Below are 19,775 nucleotides of genomic sequence, written 5' to 3'. Positions count from 1 at the left end.
GAGGTGGCATCTGAGTAGAGAACTAACAAGTGAGGATCACTTCTACTGGGGAGAATGAGATGGCAATGGAGAGGGAGAAGGCATTGGTGCCTGGGACTGAGCAAGAGCAAAAGTCCTCTGAAGCGCTGGCAGGCTCTGGCTACGGAAGAGGAAAGGGGTGAGCAATTTAGGTAACAGAAAGAGTGAAAAGGAGGGCTACACATTATCTCACACCCCTAAGTACTAAATATGCTACTGCCCAGTGGAGGGGACCAAGCCTACGATTCTAGAAAGAAGTGAGGACTGTGGTCTAGTGAGGCTAACTGAGGCCAGGTGTCCTCTGTGAATGGTCCGCATGCAGTTTTGCTGGAATACTCCTTAAAGTAATTTAGAAAAATCATGTACCCCTCACACACTTTTTTCCTGCTTGTACATTTTTTAGGTTGGCATCTACAATTTTTCATTATAAGTACATATAGTTGCAAACAATGTTATGTCAGTATGTCATAAATGTTGACATTTTAAAATAAGCCTATAACACTATTCTTTAAAATGCATTCAACTGAATATAAATAGCAAAGCAATTTGCTTACCACTATCCATTTAAAAGATATATAAACATACTCTTCTTTAACAGTCTGAAATTTTACACTTTTTTGTTCTTAAAAGTGTACAGTATTTCCATTTAATTTCCCTCCCATATTATCCTAATGCAATATACTTTTATAAAGCACAGAAATTGAAATTTTAAAATTGTTTTTATTTCCTCCAACTATAAGGCTCTACATGTTTAATCTACCACTCTTCAAGCAGCAGTCAAGAAATCAAACGATATATTGCATTGGGCAAATATGCTGAAAAAGACCTCTTTAAAGTGTTAAAAAGCAAAAATGTCACTTTGAGGACTAAGGTGCACCTGACCCAAGCCATGGTATTTTCAATTGCCTCATATGCATGCGAAAGCTGAACAATGAATAAGGAAGACTGAAAAAGAATTGATGCCTTTCAACTATGGTGTTGGCAAAGAATATGGAATATACCATGGACTGCCAGAAGAATGAACAGATCTGTCTTGGAAGAAGTACAGCCAGAATGCTCCTTAGAAACAAGGATGGCCGAGACTCTGTCTCACATACTTTGGACATATTATCAGAAGGGACCAGCCCCGGGAGGACATCATGCATAGTAAAGTGTCAGAGAAAAAAGAAGAGCCTCAACAAGATGGATTGACACAGTGGCTGCAACTATAGCTCAAACATAGCAACAACTGTGAAGATGGCACAGGACCAGGCAGTGTTTCATTCTGTTGTACACAGGGTAGCTATGAGTCCAAGTCAACTTCACGGCACCTGACAACAACATGTTTAATATTTCCTTCTTGGCTTAAGCTATCATTATAATTAGTTCAAAATTGATCAAAGCAAAACAAATACTTATTTTGATAAACACATATGGACCATAAAAAGTATGATTTTATCAGACATGCCTTTCTTAATCAGATGGGTGGAGGGTTATGAAGTACTGTCTGTAGGGAGCTTTGTTATCACCAGTATTTCACATTATCCCTTGTTGGACACCCAAGTGATCCTCATACTTTGGGGCAGTGAACCATAGGGTGGGAATATTCCTTTCTTTAATAAAGAAATTATTAGCAGGTCCTAGAATTCTTGAAATATTTAAAATCAGACATGCTGTAAATCTCAAGTGGGAAAAGGGAGGAGGGGGAAAAAAACAATCCATATGATGCCTCTGCCACACAGCTTTCTTAGGCGGATCAATTTCAGGAAGCAATGTACACATAGATAAGAGAAGCTGGACGGTGAAGGCCTTAAAATCGTTTGTGCCCAAGTACCCTTTCAAAAATCTTCAGGTACTCAGTAGAGTATGTGTTGCCTTAAGTGATCAGGCTAACTCTGGTTACAACGTAAGTTCTCTGTGTCAGCCAGGGCAGGAATCCTGTGGAAAGGCTATACCCAGAAAAGACCTTCAGCTCACCTGGGCAACCCCTTCAATGTCTCACAATGATCTTTTGGAACTAGACAAAGAACAAATTTATCAGCTTCAAGAAATCAAAAGTATTCTGATTAAAGGAATAAACTTAACGAGGCAGATTCAGTTTACGTATTATTTGGCATAACCTTTTTGGAGAATAAGCCGGCACCCTTTGACCTAGCATTACTAAGACTTATCTTAAGGAAATATTTAGAGACACATTTACAAAGATAACCACTACAGTCCTAATTATAATTCCCCTCCCCACAAAGGAGATTAATTTACAGCACATCTGTATAATAGAATACTATCATCGATTAAAAATCAGATTGAGGAAGAAAATTTACTGAGATGGGAGAATTATTCATAACATATTGTAAAGAGGAAGAAACAACACCTTTTTCTTTCTTTGCAGACAGCATGAGCTTTTTTTTTAAAAAATAAAAATACACATAGATATATACAGGTGCACACATATACAAACATGCACAGGATGGGATGTGGTTATCTCTGAAGGTGGGTTTATATGTAATTTCTGTTTTTGTATTTTTTCTGTTTATTTTCAAGTATTTTTCAATTTTTTTTTTTTTTCAGTTAAGCAACTATTAGATACTTATTAGGAAAAAAGCACCTTTTAATGAAAAAAAAATTAAATCTTTTTTACAAAGTCACTTAGCAGTCATTGAACAACTTTTATAAATGCCAGGCCTTGTGCTGGTCCATGGAGCTACAGGAATGAATGATGTCATTCCTGCACTCTATCTGGAGGAAATGATCGGCAGGTCCTAGAATTCTTAAAATATTTAAAATCAGACACGTTGTAAATCTCAAATACTATCCCAAACTCCATGCTCAAAACAAAAAAGCTAAACCATCTACAATATCTCTACAAACACTGAAAATCAATCAATCAGCTTTAATTGTATCCTCCATTTCAAATTCTATTACTGTATTTATTTATTATGCTAATAACAATGGTAAATAAAAGATAAAAATTATTACTTAAAGACTAAATCTTCAAAAGGCAGAACTGCAGAATTTTATAGTTCATCCTTAGTTTTGCTTCCTTGCATAAACTGCATCAGAAAGGAGCTAGCATTTGTTTGAAAAAGAAGCAGCTGACATTAAAACATCATTATTGAAATCAGCAAACTGAAAATTTATGAAGCACAAACCTCAGAAAAATTTGCCATTGTGTTTTCCCATGTTTACTCGTGATGTCTACTTTATGTACTGTGTCTAATTAAATGTAACAGATTACGAAATGTTGAAATGCGAAGTCGTGTATAATGGAATATGCAGCATATTTACATGGTAAACAATTTTACCTCTAATAAATAGTTTCTCCTTAATCAATATGTTTTTATCCCCATTATGTGATTCAATTTGAAATGAGAGATGAAAGCCAGATACTGTTCAATTTTTAAAGTTAATAGTGTTAATAAACCTTAAATCTCATTCCACACCTCTCCCTCCCAAGGGTATGCGTTCAGTAATGTTTATATAAGGACCAAAAGCTTCACACGCTTCGGAAAACCACACTGTGTGCACTCCCTTGAGAACCCAGAGGATGGTCAGATCATGGCCTTGAGAGCCACACAGACCTGTGTGTGAATCCCACCCCTGTAATTTCTTGGTTGTGTTACCTTAGGCAAGTCACGTTATCTAAGGTTCTTTTTTCCTCACTTACTACATGGGTTAATGATGCCTACTCCTCCATAGGGCTGTTGTGAACATTAAATGAGATAATATGTGAAATTCATACAACTGTGCCTGGGATATATCAGGCACCCAACAGATGTTAGTACTTCCTTTTCTTAAAACAATCAGGCAACATGAGCAACAACAAAACCCTCTGTAGGTCCATGGGGTACAAGCCATGCTTGCTTCCTGCAGTGATTAAGGTCAGGTCACCCTTTTCACAGGAACTTCAGATACCAGGGGAGCCAGGCCATGCTCCTAGTGCTGGTGGGATTCCGGCAATGGGGAACAGGCAGCAGTGAGAGCAGGGAAAAAGGGGTGCTCCCACACACACTTGAGCATAATAAACTTTGCTGTGAGAGAAGAGTAACACCCAGAAGAGAGCTCCTGTCTGCCACACACCTGCTTAACAACGGTTCTGCACATAGACCAAACAGCACTACCTATGCCTCATTTATCCTCACCCCTGCCCCAAACACACCCAGACACTCAGCAGGACAATGCAATGACCCTAGAATTTACAGGAAACCTGAGTTTGGATCCCAGTTGTGCCTATACTTATAGCATCGAGCACTTATGAAGAGAGCTCATCATGAGCCAGGCATTGTACCAGCGTACTTTACATGGGTTATCTCGTTTAATCTTTACAACGATCCAGTTTTACAGTTGCGAAAACTGAGGTTAGAAAGTTTATGTAACTTACCTAAGGTCATATAGTCTTTTCTATGCTTTTTCTACTATGCCTTATCTAATAAAATCTGCTTTTTCTTAATGCTCTAAAATTTTTTTTTAATTATTCTTTATTCATTTTTATTTATTTTTCCTTTTTTTTTTTTAAATGGCTAGGGCTACAAAAGTATATTTTCTACCCCTTTTCAGTGCAAAACATTTCAGCTCCCTTATGGTTAAAATGTGGGCTAGCCCAAGAATTCAAACTTTTTCTTTTTGGAAAGTATGTCCTAAATTTCTAACGACTGACTTGAAAACCAACTTTTGGAACACAACCCATTTCTTTTCTTTTTTTTCCTTGTTTTATATTCTAGTCATTTCTTTGACCTCATTTTATTTTTTATTGTACTTTAGATGACGGTTTACAGAGCAGAGTAGTTTCTCATTTAACAATTAATACACATACAGTTTTGTGACACTGGTTGCCAACCTGGGGTTCCCCATTACCAGCTTTCCTATCCCCTCCTGCCTTCTTGTCCTTGCCCCTGGGCTGGTGTGCCCATTTAGTCTCGTTTTGTTTTATGGGCGGTCTAATCTGTGGCTAAAGGGTGAACTTCAGGAGTGACTTCATTATTGAGCTATAAAGGTATCTGGGAGACATACTCTCAGGGCTTCTCCAGCCTCTGTCAGACAAGTAAGTCTGGTCTTTTTTTTTTTTCCTCTTGTGAGTTAGAATTTTGTTTCATATTTTTCTCCAGCACTGTCTGGGACCCTCTATTGTGATCCCTGTCAGAGCAGTTCGTGGTGCAAGCCAGGCACCATGTTGTTGTGTTGGACTCAGTCTGGTGGAAGCTGTGGTAGTTGTGCTCCATTAGTCCTCTGAGCTCATCATTCCCTACACAACCGGTTTCTGATAGAAGAACTGAACAAATTGAAATTCAGTTTCCATAGTATTTGAAATAATTTAGAACAGATTCACTTATCAAGTACCTTTTTTTTTTTTTCTTTTTTTTTGAGGATGTGAAAAATTTTATTGCCATAATCCACTGGCACCCTTACAGTTTGGCTGTGCCCTTTCTACTCTACGCATGATAGACTGGTAACTGCTCATGACATTCACAAAGAGGCTCATCTGCAAAAGTATATAAAACGTCAGCCTTGCAGCCACAGTACATACAAAACAAATGATACCCTTCATCTCCCTAAAACACGTAGTGAGGGGGAAGTTCTAAATCACCACAAACGATGTTTTCAGTTACAGACTATTTTCTTTAATATTACTTCTCTTATTAAAAAAAAAAAAAACTGTATTAAGTGTACAACTCAATAATAATTTTCTTCATAGGTTCTGTGGAAAGCCTCTTCGACAGATTTCTAAGCATTGACATCACAACTATGGAACTGTCTCCCATCAGCTGCACTGAAGGGTGAAGCCATCTCCCAGAATTAAAACTCAACATCACTCTTATAAACAACAATGGACCAGATTTTTTTCCTGAGAAGTTTCATGTAACTCTAATTTTTGTAAATAAAACACTAAAATTTGTTCATAATCCTATGTAAATAAATCCCATAGTCAAGCCTTTTGTTTAACGGAAACCCTTATTTATTCAAATACCACTCTCTACTAAACACACACCCGAGTTTTCTTCTATTTTGAAAAATCCAGAAAATCTCACATTGAATTTGTTTAAAGGGGAATTTCTATCCTCAAAAGGTATACCACCCGTCTTAGTTAACTAATATTGCTATTAACAGAAATACCACAAAATGGATAGCTTTAACAAATAGAAATTTATTCTCTTATACTTTAGGAGGCTAGAAGTCCAAATTCAGGGCACCAGCTCTAAGGGAAGGCTTTCTCTCTCTGTTGGCTCTGGGGGGAAGGCGCTTGTCTCCTTTCAACATCTATGAGCTTGATGTTCCTTGGAAATATCCACGGGTCTTGCATCAATCTTCCCCTGGATCTAGGAGGTTCTCAGTGCAGAGACCCCAGGTCTAAAGGATATGCTCTTCTCCTGGCTCTTCTTTCTTGGTGGTAATGAGGTCCCTCTCCTCTCTGCTCACTTCTCTGTTTTCTATCTCAAAAGAGAGTGACTCAAGATGTAACCTAATCCTGTAGATTGTGTTCTGTCTCATTAACATAACTGCCTCTAATCCTGCCTCATTAACTTCATAGAGGTTGGGATTTATAACACGTAGAGTAATTACATCAGATCACAAAATGGAAGACAACCACACAATACTGGGAATCATGGCCTAGCCAAGTTGACATACATTTTGAGGGGACACAATTCAATCCACAATACCACCCTTTCAACATAATTATTTCTTGATGCTCCGCTGCTATTCATAAGGTTTTCACTGGCTAATGCTTTTAAGTAGACTGCCGGGTCCTTCTCCTAGTCTGTCTTAGTCTGGAAGCTCAGCTGAAACCTGTCCTCCATGGGTGACCCTGTTGGTATCTGGATACCGGTGGCATAGCTTCCAGCATCATAGCAACACACAAGCCGCCACAGTACAACAAACTGACAGACACGCAGGGCGACTGGAATGAGAAAGTTGGAAACAAAGAAGAAGATGGATTAGTAGTTGGAAAATATGGCCTTGGTAACAGAAACAATGCTGGAGATCGAATGATAGAATTTTGCAAGACCAACGACTTCATTGCAAATACCTTCTTTCACCAACATAAATGGCAACTATACACACGGACCTCACCAGATAGAACACACAGAAATCAAATTGACTACATCTGTGGAAAGAGATGATGGAAAAGCTCAATATCATCAGTCAGAACAAGGCCAGGGGCCAACTGTGGAACAGACCACCAATTGCTCATATGCAAGTTCAAGCTGAAACTGAAGAAAATCAGAGCAAGTCCACAAGAGCCAAAATATGACCTTGAGTATATCCCACCTGAATTTAGAGACCATCTCAAGAATAGATTTGATGCATTGAACACTACTGACCGAAGCCCAGACGAGTTGTGGAATGACATCAAGGACATCATCCATGAAGAAAGCAAGAGGTCACTGAAAAGACAGGAGAGAAAGAAAAGACCAAGGTGGATGTCAGAGGAGACTCGGAAACTTGCTCTTGAGCATCGAGCAGCTAAAGCAAAAGGAAGAATTGATGAAGTAAAAGAACTGAACAGAAGATTTCAAAGGGCCTCTCAATTTCTTTCTCAAGAAGACAAAGTAAAGTATTATAATGACATGTGCAAAGAGCTAGAGATGGAAAACCAAAAGGGAAGAAGACACTGGGCGTTTCTCAAGCTGAAAGAACTGAAGAAAAAATTCAAGCCTCAAGTTGCAATAGTGAAGGATTCCATGGGGAAAATATTAAATGACGCAGGAAGCATCAAAAGAAGATGGAAGGAATACACAGAGTCATTATACCAAAAAGAATTAGGCGATATTCAACCATTTCAAGAGGGGCCATATGATCAGGAATTGATGGTACTGAAGGAAAAAGTCCAAGCTGCTCTGAAGGCATTGGTGAAAAACGAGGCTCCAGGAATTGATGGAATATCAATTGAGATGTCTCAACAAACAGATGCGGCGCTGGAGGTGCTCACTCGTCTATGCTAAGAAATATGGAAGACAGCTGCCTGGCCAACTGACTGGAAGAGATCCATATTTATGCCTATTCCCAAGAAAGGTGATCCAACCGAATGTGGAAATTATAGAACAATATCATTAACATCACACGCAAGCAAAATTTTGCTGAAGATCATTAAAAAATGGCTACAGCAGTATATCGACAGGGAACTGCCAGAAATTCTGGCCAGTTTCAGAAGAGGACGTGGAACCAGGGATATCATTGCTGATGTCAGAGGGTCCTGGCTGAAAGCAGAGAATACCAGAAGGATGTTTACCTGTGTTTTATTGACTATGCAAAGGCATTCGACTGTGTGGATCATAACAAACTATAGATAACACCGCGAAGAGTGGGAATTCCAGGACACTTAATTGTGCTCATGAGGAACCTTTACATAGATCAAGAGGCAGTTGTTTGGACAAACAAGGGGATACTGATTGGTTTAAAGTCAGGAAAGGTATGCATCAGGGTTGTATTCCTTCACCATACCTATTCAATCTGTATGCTAAGCAAATTAATACAATAAGCTGGATTATATAAAGAAGAACGAGGCATCAGAATTAGAGGAAGACTCATCAACAACCTGCGTTATGCAGATGACACAACCTTGCTTGCTCAAGGTGAAGAGGACTTGAAGCACTTACTAATGAAGATCAAAGACCACAGCCTTCAGTATGGATTACACCTCAACATAAAGAAAACAAAAATCCTCACAACTGGACCAATGAGCAACATCATGATAAACGAAGAAAAGATTGAAGTTGTCAAGGATTTCATTTTACTTGGATCCACAAGCAACAGCCATGGAAGCAGCAGTCAAGAAATCAAAAGATGCATTGCATTGGGTAAATCTGCTGCAAAGAACCTCTTTAAAGTGTTGAAGAGCAAAGATGTCACCCTGAAGATTAAGGTGCGCCTGACCCAAGCCACGATATTTTCAATCACATCATATGCGTGTGAAAGCTGGACAATGAATAAGGAAGACTGAAGAAGAGTTGATGTCTTTGAATTGTGGTGTTGGCGAAGAATATTGACTATACCATGGACTGCCAAAAGAAAGAACAAATCCGTCTTGGAAGAAGTGTGGTCAGAATGCTCCTTAGAGGCAAGGATGGCGAGACTGCGTCTTACATACTTTGGACATATTGTCAGGAGGGATCCTTCCCTGGAGAAGGACATCATGTCTGGCAGAGTACAGGGTCAGCGGAAAAGAGGAAGACTCTCAACGAGGTGGACTGACACAGTGGCTGCAACAATGAGCTCAAGCATAACGATTTTAAGGATGGCGCAGGACCGGGCAGTGTTTTGTTCTGTTGTGCATAGGGTCGCTATGAGTCAGAACCGACTCGACAGCACCTAACAACAACAACAATTATTTCTTGCTAAAAATGAAACACAAGTATTTTTGGAGTAAAAAACAGACTTAACAGTATATCTATTCAGAGACTAAGAATAGACCCATCCCAGGCTCTCGCTTTTATGGAACATGTGAAAACTTGGGGGCTGAGGACTAGCATACTAGTTTGCTTGAGATCAGAGTCTTTGTTTTGTCTTTTGGGATCCTTTACAAGGCTGTATATGCCCAATACACCTGGCAAGAAAACATTGGGTGAATGGATGACAAACTAAAATTTTTTGAACACTCAAAATATGCCAGGCTCAACACTAGGCACACTACATACATAATCTCACTCCTCAAACCCCCTAAGAAATTATCATTGTCCTCATTTTTTAGATCAAGAAATGGAGACTCAGATGAGATAATTTGCTCAAGATCACACTACTACTTAATAGTGATGGAGCAGGGTCTAAGTGACCCTTCTGTACCTTACTGCACTGCAAGTACAGTCAAGGGGGTTAAAGTTCCAGTTTTTCAAAATACGTAATGTGAAGGGACAGCACAAATGACTGTATGGGACACAAGTAACTAAACTGAGTTTTGGTATATAATCTAATATACATACAGAGCAAAGGCCTAAATACATAACTTTAGGAAAAGGAAAATATTCATACTACTTTAGAATTTTTCTCCCTTGATCTTTGACCCCAGTCACCCAGTCACTGGCCCAGTGGGGGTAATTCAGTTAGTCTTTTTAACCCCTTCTACTTCTGAGCAAGTTGTAAGCCCAGGCCATATGCTGGCTCTGCCAATGGCTCTACCTTTTGACTCATCCTTGGCCAGATCATTCATCCCAAACACATTTAATGAGTGTGCAATAAGCACTGTATTCCCTCAAAGCGGTCTCCCAGGAAATGTGACATTTCTCAGGAGGAGGACTCCTATCTTTCTCACCTTTGTTTGCCACAGTGCCAAGCACAGTGCCTAGCACATAGTAGATACTCAGTACCTACTGAGTGAATCAGGAAAATAGCCGACAATCTTGACAAATACTTTTAGCTAGATCAAACTAACTTTTGTTTGTAGCTTCTATTCTCAAATTCCATACTCATTGTAGAAAAGTAGCATGTTCTCCACATAGCTGACAAAGAGTCAGGAAGCCAAAAGAGACAGAAAAAGAAAACCCCAAGAGCATCTCTAAAGAATGCCAGCTCTCTTGGATGGAGCATCACAGAGTCAACGGAAGTGGGGAGCCAGAAGGCTTGGGCTTGAAGCTTATTCTGATAGTGTCTTTGCCCTTTGAACTACATTGTATATCTTCTGTTCATCCCTCCCTATGCACTTTCCACTCTGCTCTGGGCCCCAGGAAGCTGACCTATGTGTCCTCAGGCTTCTGGCCAATGGAAGACATAAGTAGGAGACAAAAAGAAAGGAAGAAAGCGAGGTCAGAGTATTTGTTTCCCTGATTCCCTCAGTGTGCTGCTGCCTTAAGGTCTCAGTTATACCGGCCTTTTCCACATAGCCTCTTTTGCTAGGTTCTGGTAGCCACTCCTTCTCTTCAGGCCAAGGGGTAGTAACAGAACCTATCAGCATTATCCTTTGTGGTTTCCCTACACCCTGCCCACCCTTTGGTAAACAACCACTTCATTAAACTCTCCTCAAATTATTCTAATTTGAACCCGTCATCCGTTTTCCTGTGGGACCCTGACTGATATATGTGCCTACTGGCCTGATATGCCTTACAGAAGTGAGTCAGTGGAAAGGTAATATGCAGTAATGAGAGACAGGCATGAGCAGGAACTGATGGGGATACTCAAAGAGAAGCAAACGGCAGAAGAAGGTGAAGAGGGCACAAACTGGAGGGATCGCAATTCTGATTATAGCTTTTTCTAGGTATGCGGAAACTAAAAAAAAAAAAAAAAACTAAATCTAAGTTAGAAATAGTCCCTCTACCCTTAGTTCGAGTATCTAAGCTAAATACTCTATCACTTGCATCACATCGAACAAGTGTTAGAGACTGCCTATAAAAGTCAGTTCTAAAAGTAAAAACAATACCTGACATCACTGGAGCAAGCTTTATGCGCCATGATAATCATGGTGCTGATTGTAGGCGAAGGATGACAACAAAAAATCAGCTCAAGCTTCTCCTGTTTCCTTTAAATCTTGCAGATATGCCTTATCTTTATTTGGCATTACAGCATCCTCAAAGCTCCCATCTTTTTACTACCTGTTCCTTTGTTCTTTTGTACCCTGTTTAAGGATGTCCCATCTCCACTAGAACAGAGGGTCTGTAGCCTTCTTTTAAGACAGTATGAAAGAAACAGCTTTAATAAAACAGCTGCCATTTTCCTCAACTTGTCTCCCAGTTCGCCAATTGCATACTTACAGGAAAAATCCACTTCTGCTTTCTGTCTACTGCCAAAGTAACCAAAAAGGCCTTTATACATAGCTAAAAAAGATACCGTAATTTGACAGTCATCTTTTTTCTGCTCTAGTTATTATTTTAACAGGCTTCTTCTTATTTTAATAGATTTTTTAAAATAAGGAAATCTTACTTACAAATTTTAATTAGCTTACTGAATATTCACTGCTTTGGAATAAGTGGCTTAATGAGTACGGAGTCCTCAGACTACTAACTAGCCTGGAGTCTCTTTAATAGCTTAGGGGGAAAACAATGTGGCTCTAGTGATATAAGCCTAGGCCCATGCCGCACAGAGCAGGACTCTATAGCCTGGGCCCTGGGGATGGATGAACCACGTTGCCTCTTGCAATAAAAACTCAGTTTCTCCATTTCATCAAACATCTCCATGTAAGAATCTCCAACTCTCCTACTTACTAAAGGCTTTTGACATGGGGCAAATCATTTAACTTCTCCAAACCTCAGTTTCCTCACCTGTAAGGGTTAGATAGTAATGCTTTCCAAACTGGACTGTTGTATATATCAAACAAAAGCTGGTCTTGTGCACTGATTTAAAAGCCCTAAAAAATGTTAGTTGAATCAATGAATGAATGAATCTTAATGCTGTCATTTAATCTCTGCTATTTCAGGTTCTCATCGTTAAAAAAACACTCAATCATTTCTTTACTGTACATTTCAATTACAGGAGCAATGAAGAATAAGTTAACATTTTCATTCTAAAAACACCTAGCAAAGAAAGTAGGGCCAGAGTCATTTAAATTCAAAATTGGCATCGGGAGAACAATGGAGTTTTTTTTAACTGGGTAACTTGAATAATCAATAGAGTTAACTTGTTCTATTCCAAAAAGTAAAAGCATATTAATATCTGCTTTACTAACTAAGAATGTGTGACAATTCAAGTATGATTCCTAGTGCATATGATATTTGAAATAATTTCTTCTTTTGTGAATTTTTAGGGTGTTATGTAGAAGGGAAACTCCAGCTTTTTCGGTCAAACCAAGCCGTAAGAAACTGGAGATTATGTTAACGTTTTCAAATTCTGGGTTCAACAAGCAATTCTATGTTAAAGACACTTACATTTATAATATTATATCACAAATAACGTAGGCCTAGTGTAGATTATACATTTTTCACTTACCCATGCCTATTTATAGCTAAAATGTATAGCAAACTTGAACAAACTATAGTGTATATGAACTTAGTATGTCCAAAACCAAACTCCTGATCTTTGTCCCAAAATCTGCTCCTCCCAAATTCTTCCCCATCATACTTAATAATAACTCCATCCTTCCACTGTTCAGCCCCAAAATGGCAGAGTCACCCTTGACTCTCTTTCTCTCATCTCCTATATTCAGCCTAGCAATACGCTTCTATCGGTTCTATCTTCAAAGTATATCCAGAACTCAGCCATGTCTCATCACCTCCATGACTAACATCCTGGTTCAAGCCACCATCACCTTCTACCTGGATTACTGCAACTATACCCTAACTGGTGTCTCTGCTTCCCCTTGCCTCACACAGTCTACTGTCAGTATAGCAGCCACAGTGATCCTGTTAAAGCTTAAGGCAGATCATGTCATTCCTCAGCTGAAAAATCTCCAATGGGTTCTCACCTCACTTCGGAGTAAAAGCCCAAGTCATTACCATTGCCTATAAGGCCCCTATCCCATTTGGACCCAACAGCTTCTTTGACTTCATCTCCTACTTACTCTGTGTCAGAAAGACTGACCTAGGAGAAACACAGGTCAGAAAGTTTGCTTTTTCGCCAGAGTAATATATCTGTGTCTATATAACTTTTAAGCCTCAAGCAATTACTAAAAAGTTTCAAAAACTGACAAAGCTATTTTTGATACAAAACAAAATGAATAATTAAGTGTTTTTTAAATATCTAAGCAAATGGGTACTAGGAGTCCCTGGATGGTGCAAACGGTTAAGCGCTTGACGACTAGCCAAAAGCTTGGCGGTTCGAATCCACCCAGAGGTGCCTTGGAAGACACGCCCGGCGATCTGCTTCAGAAAGGTCACAGCCTTGAAAACTCTATAAAGCACTTCTACCCTGCACACAAGTGATCACCATGAGTCATTGACTCAATAGCAACTAACAGTAACACCAAAGTAAATGGGTTCCTAGCCTATTTTAAAAGTACTGTGAAAAGCTGAACATAGAACTACCATCAAAAACCCAAACCAAACTCATTGCCACTGAAGTCTATTCCAACTTATAGCAACCCTACAGGACAAGGTAGAACCGCCCCATAGCGTTTCCAAGGAGCGGCTGGTGGATTCGAACTGCTGACCTTTTGGTTAGTAGCCATAGCTCTTAACCACTACACCACCAGGGTTTTCAGAGCAATTCCACTCCTAGGTATATACCCAAAGGACCTAAAAGCAGTGATGCAAACAGACATATGTACAACAATGTTTATTGCAGCACTATTCACAATAGCCAAAAGGTAGAAACAACAAAAACGTCCATCAACTGATGAATGGATAAGCAAAATGTGGTATGTATATACAATGGAATATTGTTCAGCCATGAAGAGAAATGAAGTCCTGATGCATGCCTCAACATGGATGAACCTTGAGGACATCATGCTGAGTGGAACAAGTCAGGCACAAAAAAGATAAATGCTGTATGATATCACTTAAATGAAATAAGCAAATATATAGAAACCAAAGGAGCCCTGGTGGTGCAATGGTTAAGAGCTACGACTGCTAACCCAAAGGTAATTAGTGGCTACCAAAAGCAGAAGGTAGGGGCAAAGAGAAGGTTTTTGCTTGGAGTACACTGTAGGTAAATTAAGGGTGGTATAGCTTGGAAAAAGAGAGTGAAAATGGGTGCAGTACTTGAAGAATGTAATCAGTGTCACTGAAGTGTACATGTAGAAATCGATGAAATACTGTATGTACTGTTGTATTATAATAAAAAAACAGATTACAGCCAAAAAAGAAAAAAAAAAATGAGTATGAAGCCTCCTAATTCAGGACAGCCAGAAAAAAAATCTTTCTCTCATTCCATAAGCATGTGTTAAGCAGGTTCTAGGTTACACGCAAAGTGCTAGGTACTTCAACTAATAAAAAACCCAGATCATACAGAAAAAAAAAACCAAACCCAGTACCGTTGAGTCGATTCCGACTCATAGCGACCCTATAGGACGGAGTAGAACTGCCCCATAGAGTTTCCAAGAAGCGCCTGGCGGATTCAAACTGCCAACCCTTTGGTTCGCAGGCATATTTTTGAAAAATACATATAATCTGTATTATGCTCTAATGGTGCATATGTTATGCTGTTGCTGTGTGCTGTTGGGTCTAATTTGACTCATAGCAATCCTATAGGACAGAGTAGAACTAACTGCCCCATAGGATTTCCTAGGCTGTAAATCTTTACAGGAGCAGGTTGCCAAGTCTTTTCTCTTATGGAGCTGCTAGTGGGTTCAAACTGCCAATGTCCTGTTCAGCATCTGAGTGCTTAACCATTGTACCACCAGGAAGGACTCCTTGCATTTATTATAGAAGTTAAAAAGAAAAATAAAGGAAAAAAAAAAGAAACAGAAGCAGGGAAATGCTTTAAGTTGGATCTACGAACATCTGAATTCTAAGTCAAAGCACTGTTGTTAGGGCCAGAAAATCAGACTGGGTATCATCAGCTAGTGTTCAACAAGGCTATCCTTTCACTGATGTTCAGGAAAAAATCTACACAGCAGAAAACACCCTCTTGAAGTGAACATAATTTTAATTTCATCTTTCCTGTCTGACCCAGTATATTATACCGTTCCTCAGTATTTCAAGTGGCAGTAAGTACTACATAACCCAGCTATTAATATTTTACATAAAATGTCTTTATAAGCTAGAAACCAAAATCAATTATATTCCATTTCAAATCAGGCAAAAGGAATCAAGATATATTACCATTTCACAGAAGAATGACAACAAACCTTAAATGAAATCTTAATTACAGACCTAAGGTTGCACTAGAGGTTCTGTGAAAAATAATGCTTAAGTAGGAGCCAGAAACGATCTTAAACTCACATCCTGGTCCGTTAAATAACAATGACTTAAAATACTGATATGAAACCCTCCTTGGAATCTTAAGCTTTGTAGTATTTTGGACCTTAGGTTTATAGCAAGAGTATTTATCTACCAACCACTTTTAAAATTTTGTGGCACGTAAGCCAGGGAACACTGAAATTGCTGTGAAGGATCAGCTTTTCCTTAAGTTCCACTGTAAGAACTGGCTGATACACTACCATTTTTGCATGCTATAAAGAAATGCTGTTCAAATGACAATCAATAAACAGCTATATGTATATTTAAATAAAATCGTATTTTAGAGCTAATGCCAATAGGATGTTTCTTAAGGAGGTAAATTTGTTAATTTATTTAAATGTCTCTAATCCTTTATCCAGGAGCCCTGGTGGTGCAGTGGTTAAGGGCTTGGCTGTTAATCAAAAGATGAGCAGTTCAAATCCAGCAGCTACTCCTTGGAAACCCTATGGGGCGGTTCTACTCCATCCTAGAGGGTCGCTATGAGTCAGAATTGACTTGATGGCAACAGGTTTGGTTTTGCTTTTTTTAATCCTCAATCCAAATACCAGTCTATTTGCCTAAAAGTAAATGTATTTTTTGTTAGAAGACGACAGCTAACTTTAGGAACACAATTTATTACAAGTGGGCATTGAAAAAAAAAAACAGAGACAGGTATGAACTTAATTCTTCTGTTTAAGGAAGCAAAGAAATCCTTGAGACTCAAACATTACAGCCTGGTTACCAAGAAGAGGCTTGGTAAATTCCTCAAAGCTTTCACCAAAAAGTTACATTAAATTTCCTTTAGGCAACAAATAAATTGGTTTCTCACTGGAAGAAGTTTAGGTCAGTCATCTAAATCAGGGAAACCAGGACTACATGCTATTTAGTAAAGAGTCACTTAAGTATAAAATGTGTCTCTCCTCATGGCATGTTTATGTCCTCTCTGTAATTATTGGGATTCCTTGCTACTTCAAATTGGGGGCGGGGCGGGGGGGAAGGCATTAAAATATTTCATAAAAATGTAAAGATATCTAGATTTACTTTATATCTTCTTTGATGCTGGAACATTTAGATCTGAAATGATGAGAAAGCCCTGAAGAAGGAACAGAGCTGCTGTACTGGTAGGGGACAAGACAGACTCATGGGGTCCCCTCACCTGTGACACTGTGATGCTGCATTTCTTGGCCAGCTCCTCTTTGGCTTCTTCACTGGGGTAGGGGTTGCTGAGGTGCGAGTAAAAATACTCATTCAAGATTTCTGTGGCCTGTTTGCTGAAGTTACGCCTTTTCCGTCTATGACAAGAGAAGAGAAAAGAATCACAGTTACATCAGCATTAAGCAAAGAGGGAAAGATTAATTGTGATCACGTGAAAAAGTAGATTTTTATTTTTAGACACTCCTAAGAGACTAATTTATCACTATGATATTGTAAATTATGTTCTTGGTGTCCTCCAAAGCACTATTCAACTTATTTTAAGATACAAGATCACTAAGAAAAATACTAGAATATGAAGCACAATTTATTTCATTCTTTGCTTATTCAACAAATATTTATTGAGGACCTACTGTGTTCTAGGGGCCCTGGTGGTACAGTAGTTAAGAGCTATGGCGTGCTGTAGCTGTCAATTCAAATTCACCAGCCACTCCTTGGAAACCCTAAGAGGCAGTTCTACTCTGCCGTATAGGGTCGCTACGAGTTGGAATTGACTTAGGGCAATGGTACTGTGTTCTAGGCACCCAATGAAGATCCAGTGAGAACAAAACAGACAAGATCCCTGCTACCAGAGAGCTTACAGGGGATTAGAGGGCTAAGGGAGAGAGTAGAGAGTGGCAGAAAGAAAGATATGAAACAAGCATCACAGAAATAAATAATTACAGTCATGTGCTGCATAACGTCCATTCGGGCAACATCTGCCTACATATACATCTGTGGTAGTAATTTTTTTTTTTTTTTTGGAAATTTGATTCTTTATTAAAACTCTTTAAATTCGTGTTTGCAAACATTTAATACAGGAAAAGAAAAAAATCTTACCCCATGACTCTTAACCCAGGAGGCAGAAACAGGACCTAAAAGAACAGGGTTGAAGACAGGACTTCCACTTTAACCTCTACATGGCTCCTGCCCCAAGGCACAAACCACCTTCAAAGTTTGGTAACCCAGACCTGTGCGGCGTCTGGTGCCTGCTAAGTGCCAGCCTCCAGGGCAGCATCAGGAGGCTGCTGGGTGCTAGCCTTGGAAGAAGGTTCCTTCTCTGAACTTTGCACCTAGCTCTGGTGGTGTTAATCAGCCATATACATGATTATCTTGGCTACTTCCTTCTGGCAATAAATCCACTGCTGTCGAGTCAATTCCAACTCATAGTGACCCTATAGGACAGAGTAGAACTGCCCATAGAGTTTCCAAGGAGTGGCTGGTGGATTTGAACTGCCGACTTTTGGTTAGCAGCCAAGCTCTTAAACACCTCACCACCAGGTCTCACCTTCTGTAATAAGGCTGCCCAAATATCAAGATCTTGGCCTCACCCTTGGGGTCCAACCAACTCACAAGGAGAACAGCTTGTGACACACATTCAACGTGCAGGATGTGCTCTCCACTCAAACTGAAGGTCACTTCTACCAGCCAGCCTCAAGGTGTGCTCTATATGGTTGGTATATAACACAGTGTGCATTATGTCCAAATCACATACCACCCTTTTTTACACATCGTATCTTGGACATTAAGCAACATATGACTGTATAAACTATGGTCACTTATAAGTACCATGAAGGAAACGAATGAGGTAAAACGAAACTTTATAAGAGGAAAACCTCACACAAATTATGGAGTCAGGAAAGGTTTCCTTGAAGGAGTGGCCCTTAATCTGAGACTTGGAGAATGTGCAGGAGTTAGAATGGAATGTGCAGGGTAGAATGGAAAAGGAATAGGCAGAGGAAACAGTCTGAAACAGAAAACAGTAAGTTTAAGGGGCTAGAGGAGGTTGGCACACAATAAAAACCAGAGAATGCGTGAGATGAGTCTGGAATGATGGGCAGGAGCCAGATTATTCAGGCTTAGTGGGCGCCTTAAGAATTTTTGGATTTTATTCTACGTGTAATAGGAAGCTATTACAGGTTTTAAGTTTTATGTTTAAAAGAGATCATTCTGACTGCTAAATAGAGAATAGTTGGAGGATAGCATGAAAATGAAATGAAGTGACCAGCTAAGGAGACAACTGCAGTGGTCCAACTGAGGTCTAATATGATAATAACTTGGCATAGGGGGGTAAGAGCAATGGAAATAAAAAGATTCTCAAGATCTATTTGAGAGGTAAAAATGATAGGACTTGATGACAGATTGGATGCGGGGAGGGAGGTGGGGAAGAGGGAAAAGGAAGTAAAGGGTAAAACTACATCAAGAAAGACTTCTAGGTTTTTATGCTTAAGTAACTTCCTGGACTGAGGCATAATTTTCTCATAACAGGAAGGGTAGGGGAAGAACAATTTTTCGGTTTTGCTGGGAGCAGGGTGATGCAAGGTCAGATGATCAAGTAGTTATTAACAATATATTTCAAATGGCAAAAAGGTCATTTATATTTGTGTTTGTTATTAAGATTTCAAAGAATTATAACCTGAAAATCAGTATTTTTCAGACTTCACTTTAGAGCAGATACTTTGGTAACTGGAAAATAGTTTTTTTCCCAAATAATTTCCTTAATAACCCACTAAAAAACCAAACCCACTGCTGTCAAGTCAATTCTGACTCATAGCAACCCTACAGGACAGAGTAGAACTGCCCCGTAGGGTTGCCAAGGAGCGCCTGGTGGATTCGAACTGCCAGCCTTTTGGTTAGCAGCCATAGCATTTAACTACTATGCTATCAGCATTTCCAACTTCCTTATAAATCATCTTAAAAATCTTCTCTAGTGTGATATTCTGCATTCACAAAAGACAGAGTCAACAGGCAATTGTAAATATATGTACCATAGGAGATTTTTTCAGCTAAAATGATGTCACTAACATGTTAGGTTAAGTATGTAATCTATGTCTCAACATTAAGGGAGAATCAAGG

The 19,775-nt window shown here is 39.3% G+C and overlaps 1 protein-coding gene across 3 annotated transcripts in view; it reads right to left on the bottom strand.

Moving 5' to 3' along the window:
* The window catches only part of PBX3 (PBX homeobox 3), a 226,929-nt gene that overhangs the window by 16,032 nt on the left and 191,122 nt on the right, over positions 1–19,775 (bottom strand). For all 3 annotated transcript variants that reach the window (XM_049895373.1, XM_049895375.1, XM_049895374.1), the window contains exon 5: positions 16,885–17,020. In XM_049895373.1, the coding sequence (XP_049751330.1) occupies positions 16,885–17,020 (136 nt within the window). The remainder of the gene's footprint in view (positions 1–16,884; positions 17,021–19,775) is intronic.

The sequence above is a fragment of the Elephas maximus genome, chromosome 9 (assembly GCF_024166365.1).
Source record: "Elephas maximus indicus isolate mEleMax1 chromosome 9, mEleMax1 primary haplotype, whole genome shotgun sequence".
NCBI lineage: Eukaryota > Metazoa > Chordata > Mammalia > Proboscidea > Elephantidae > Elephas > Elephas maximus.
Note: the sequence above shows the minus strand (reverse complement) of the source record. Positions and strands in the feature narration are given on the sequence as shown.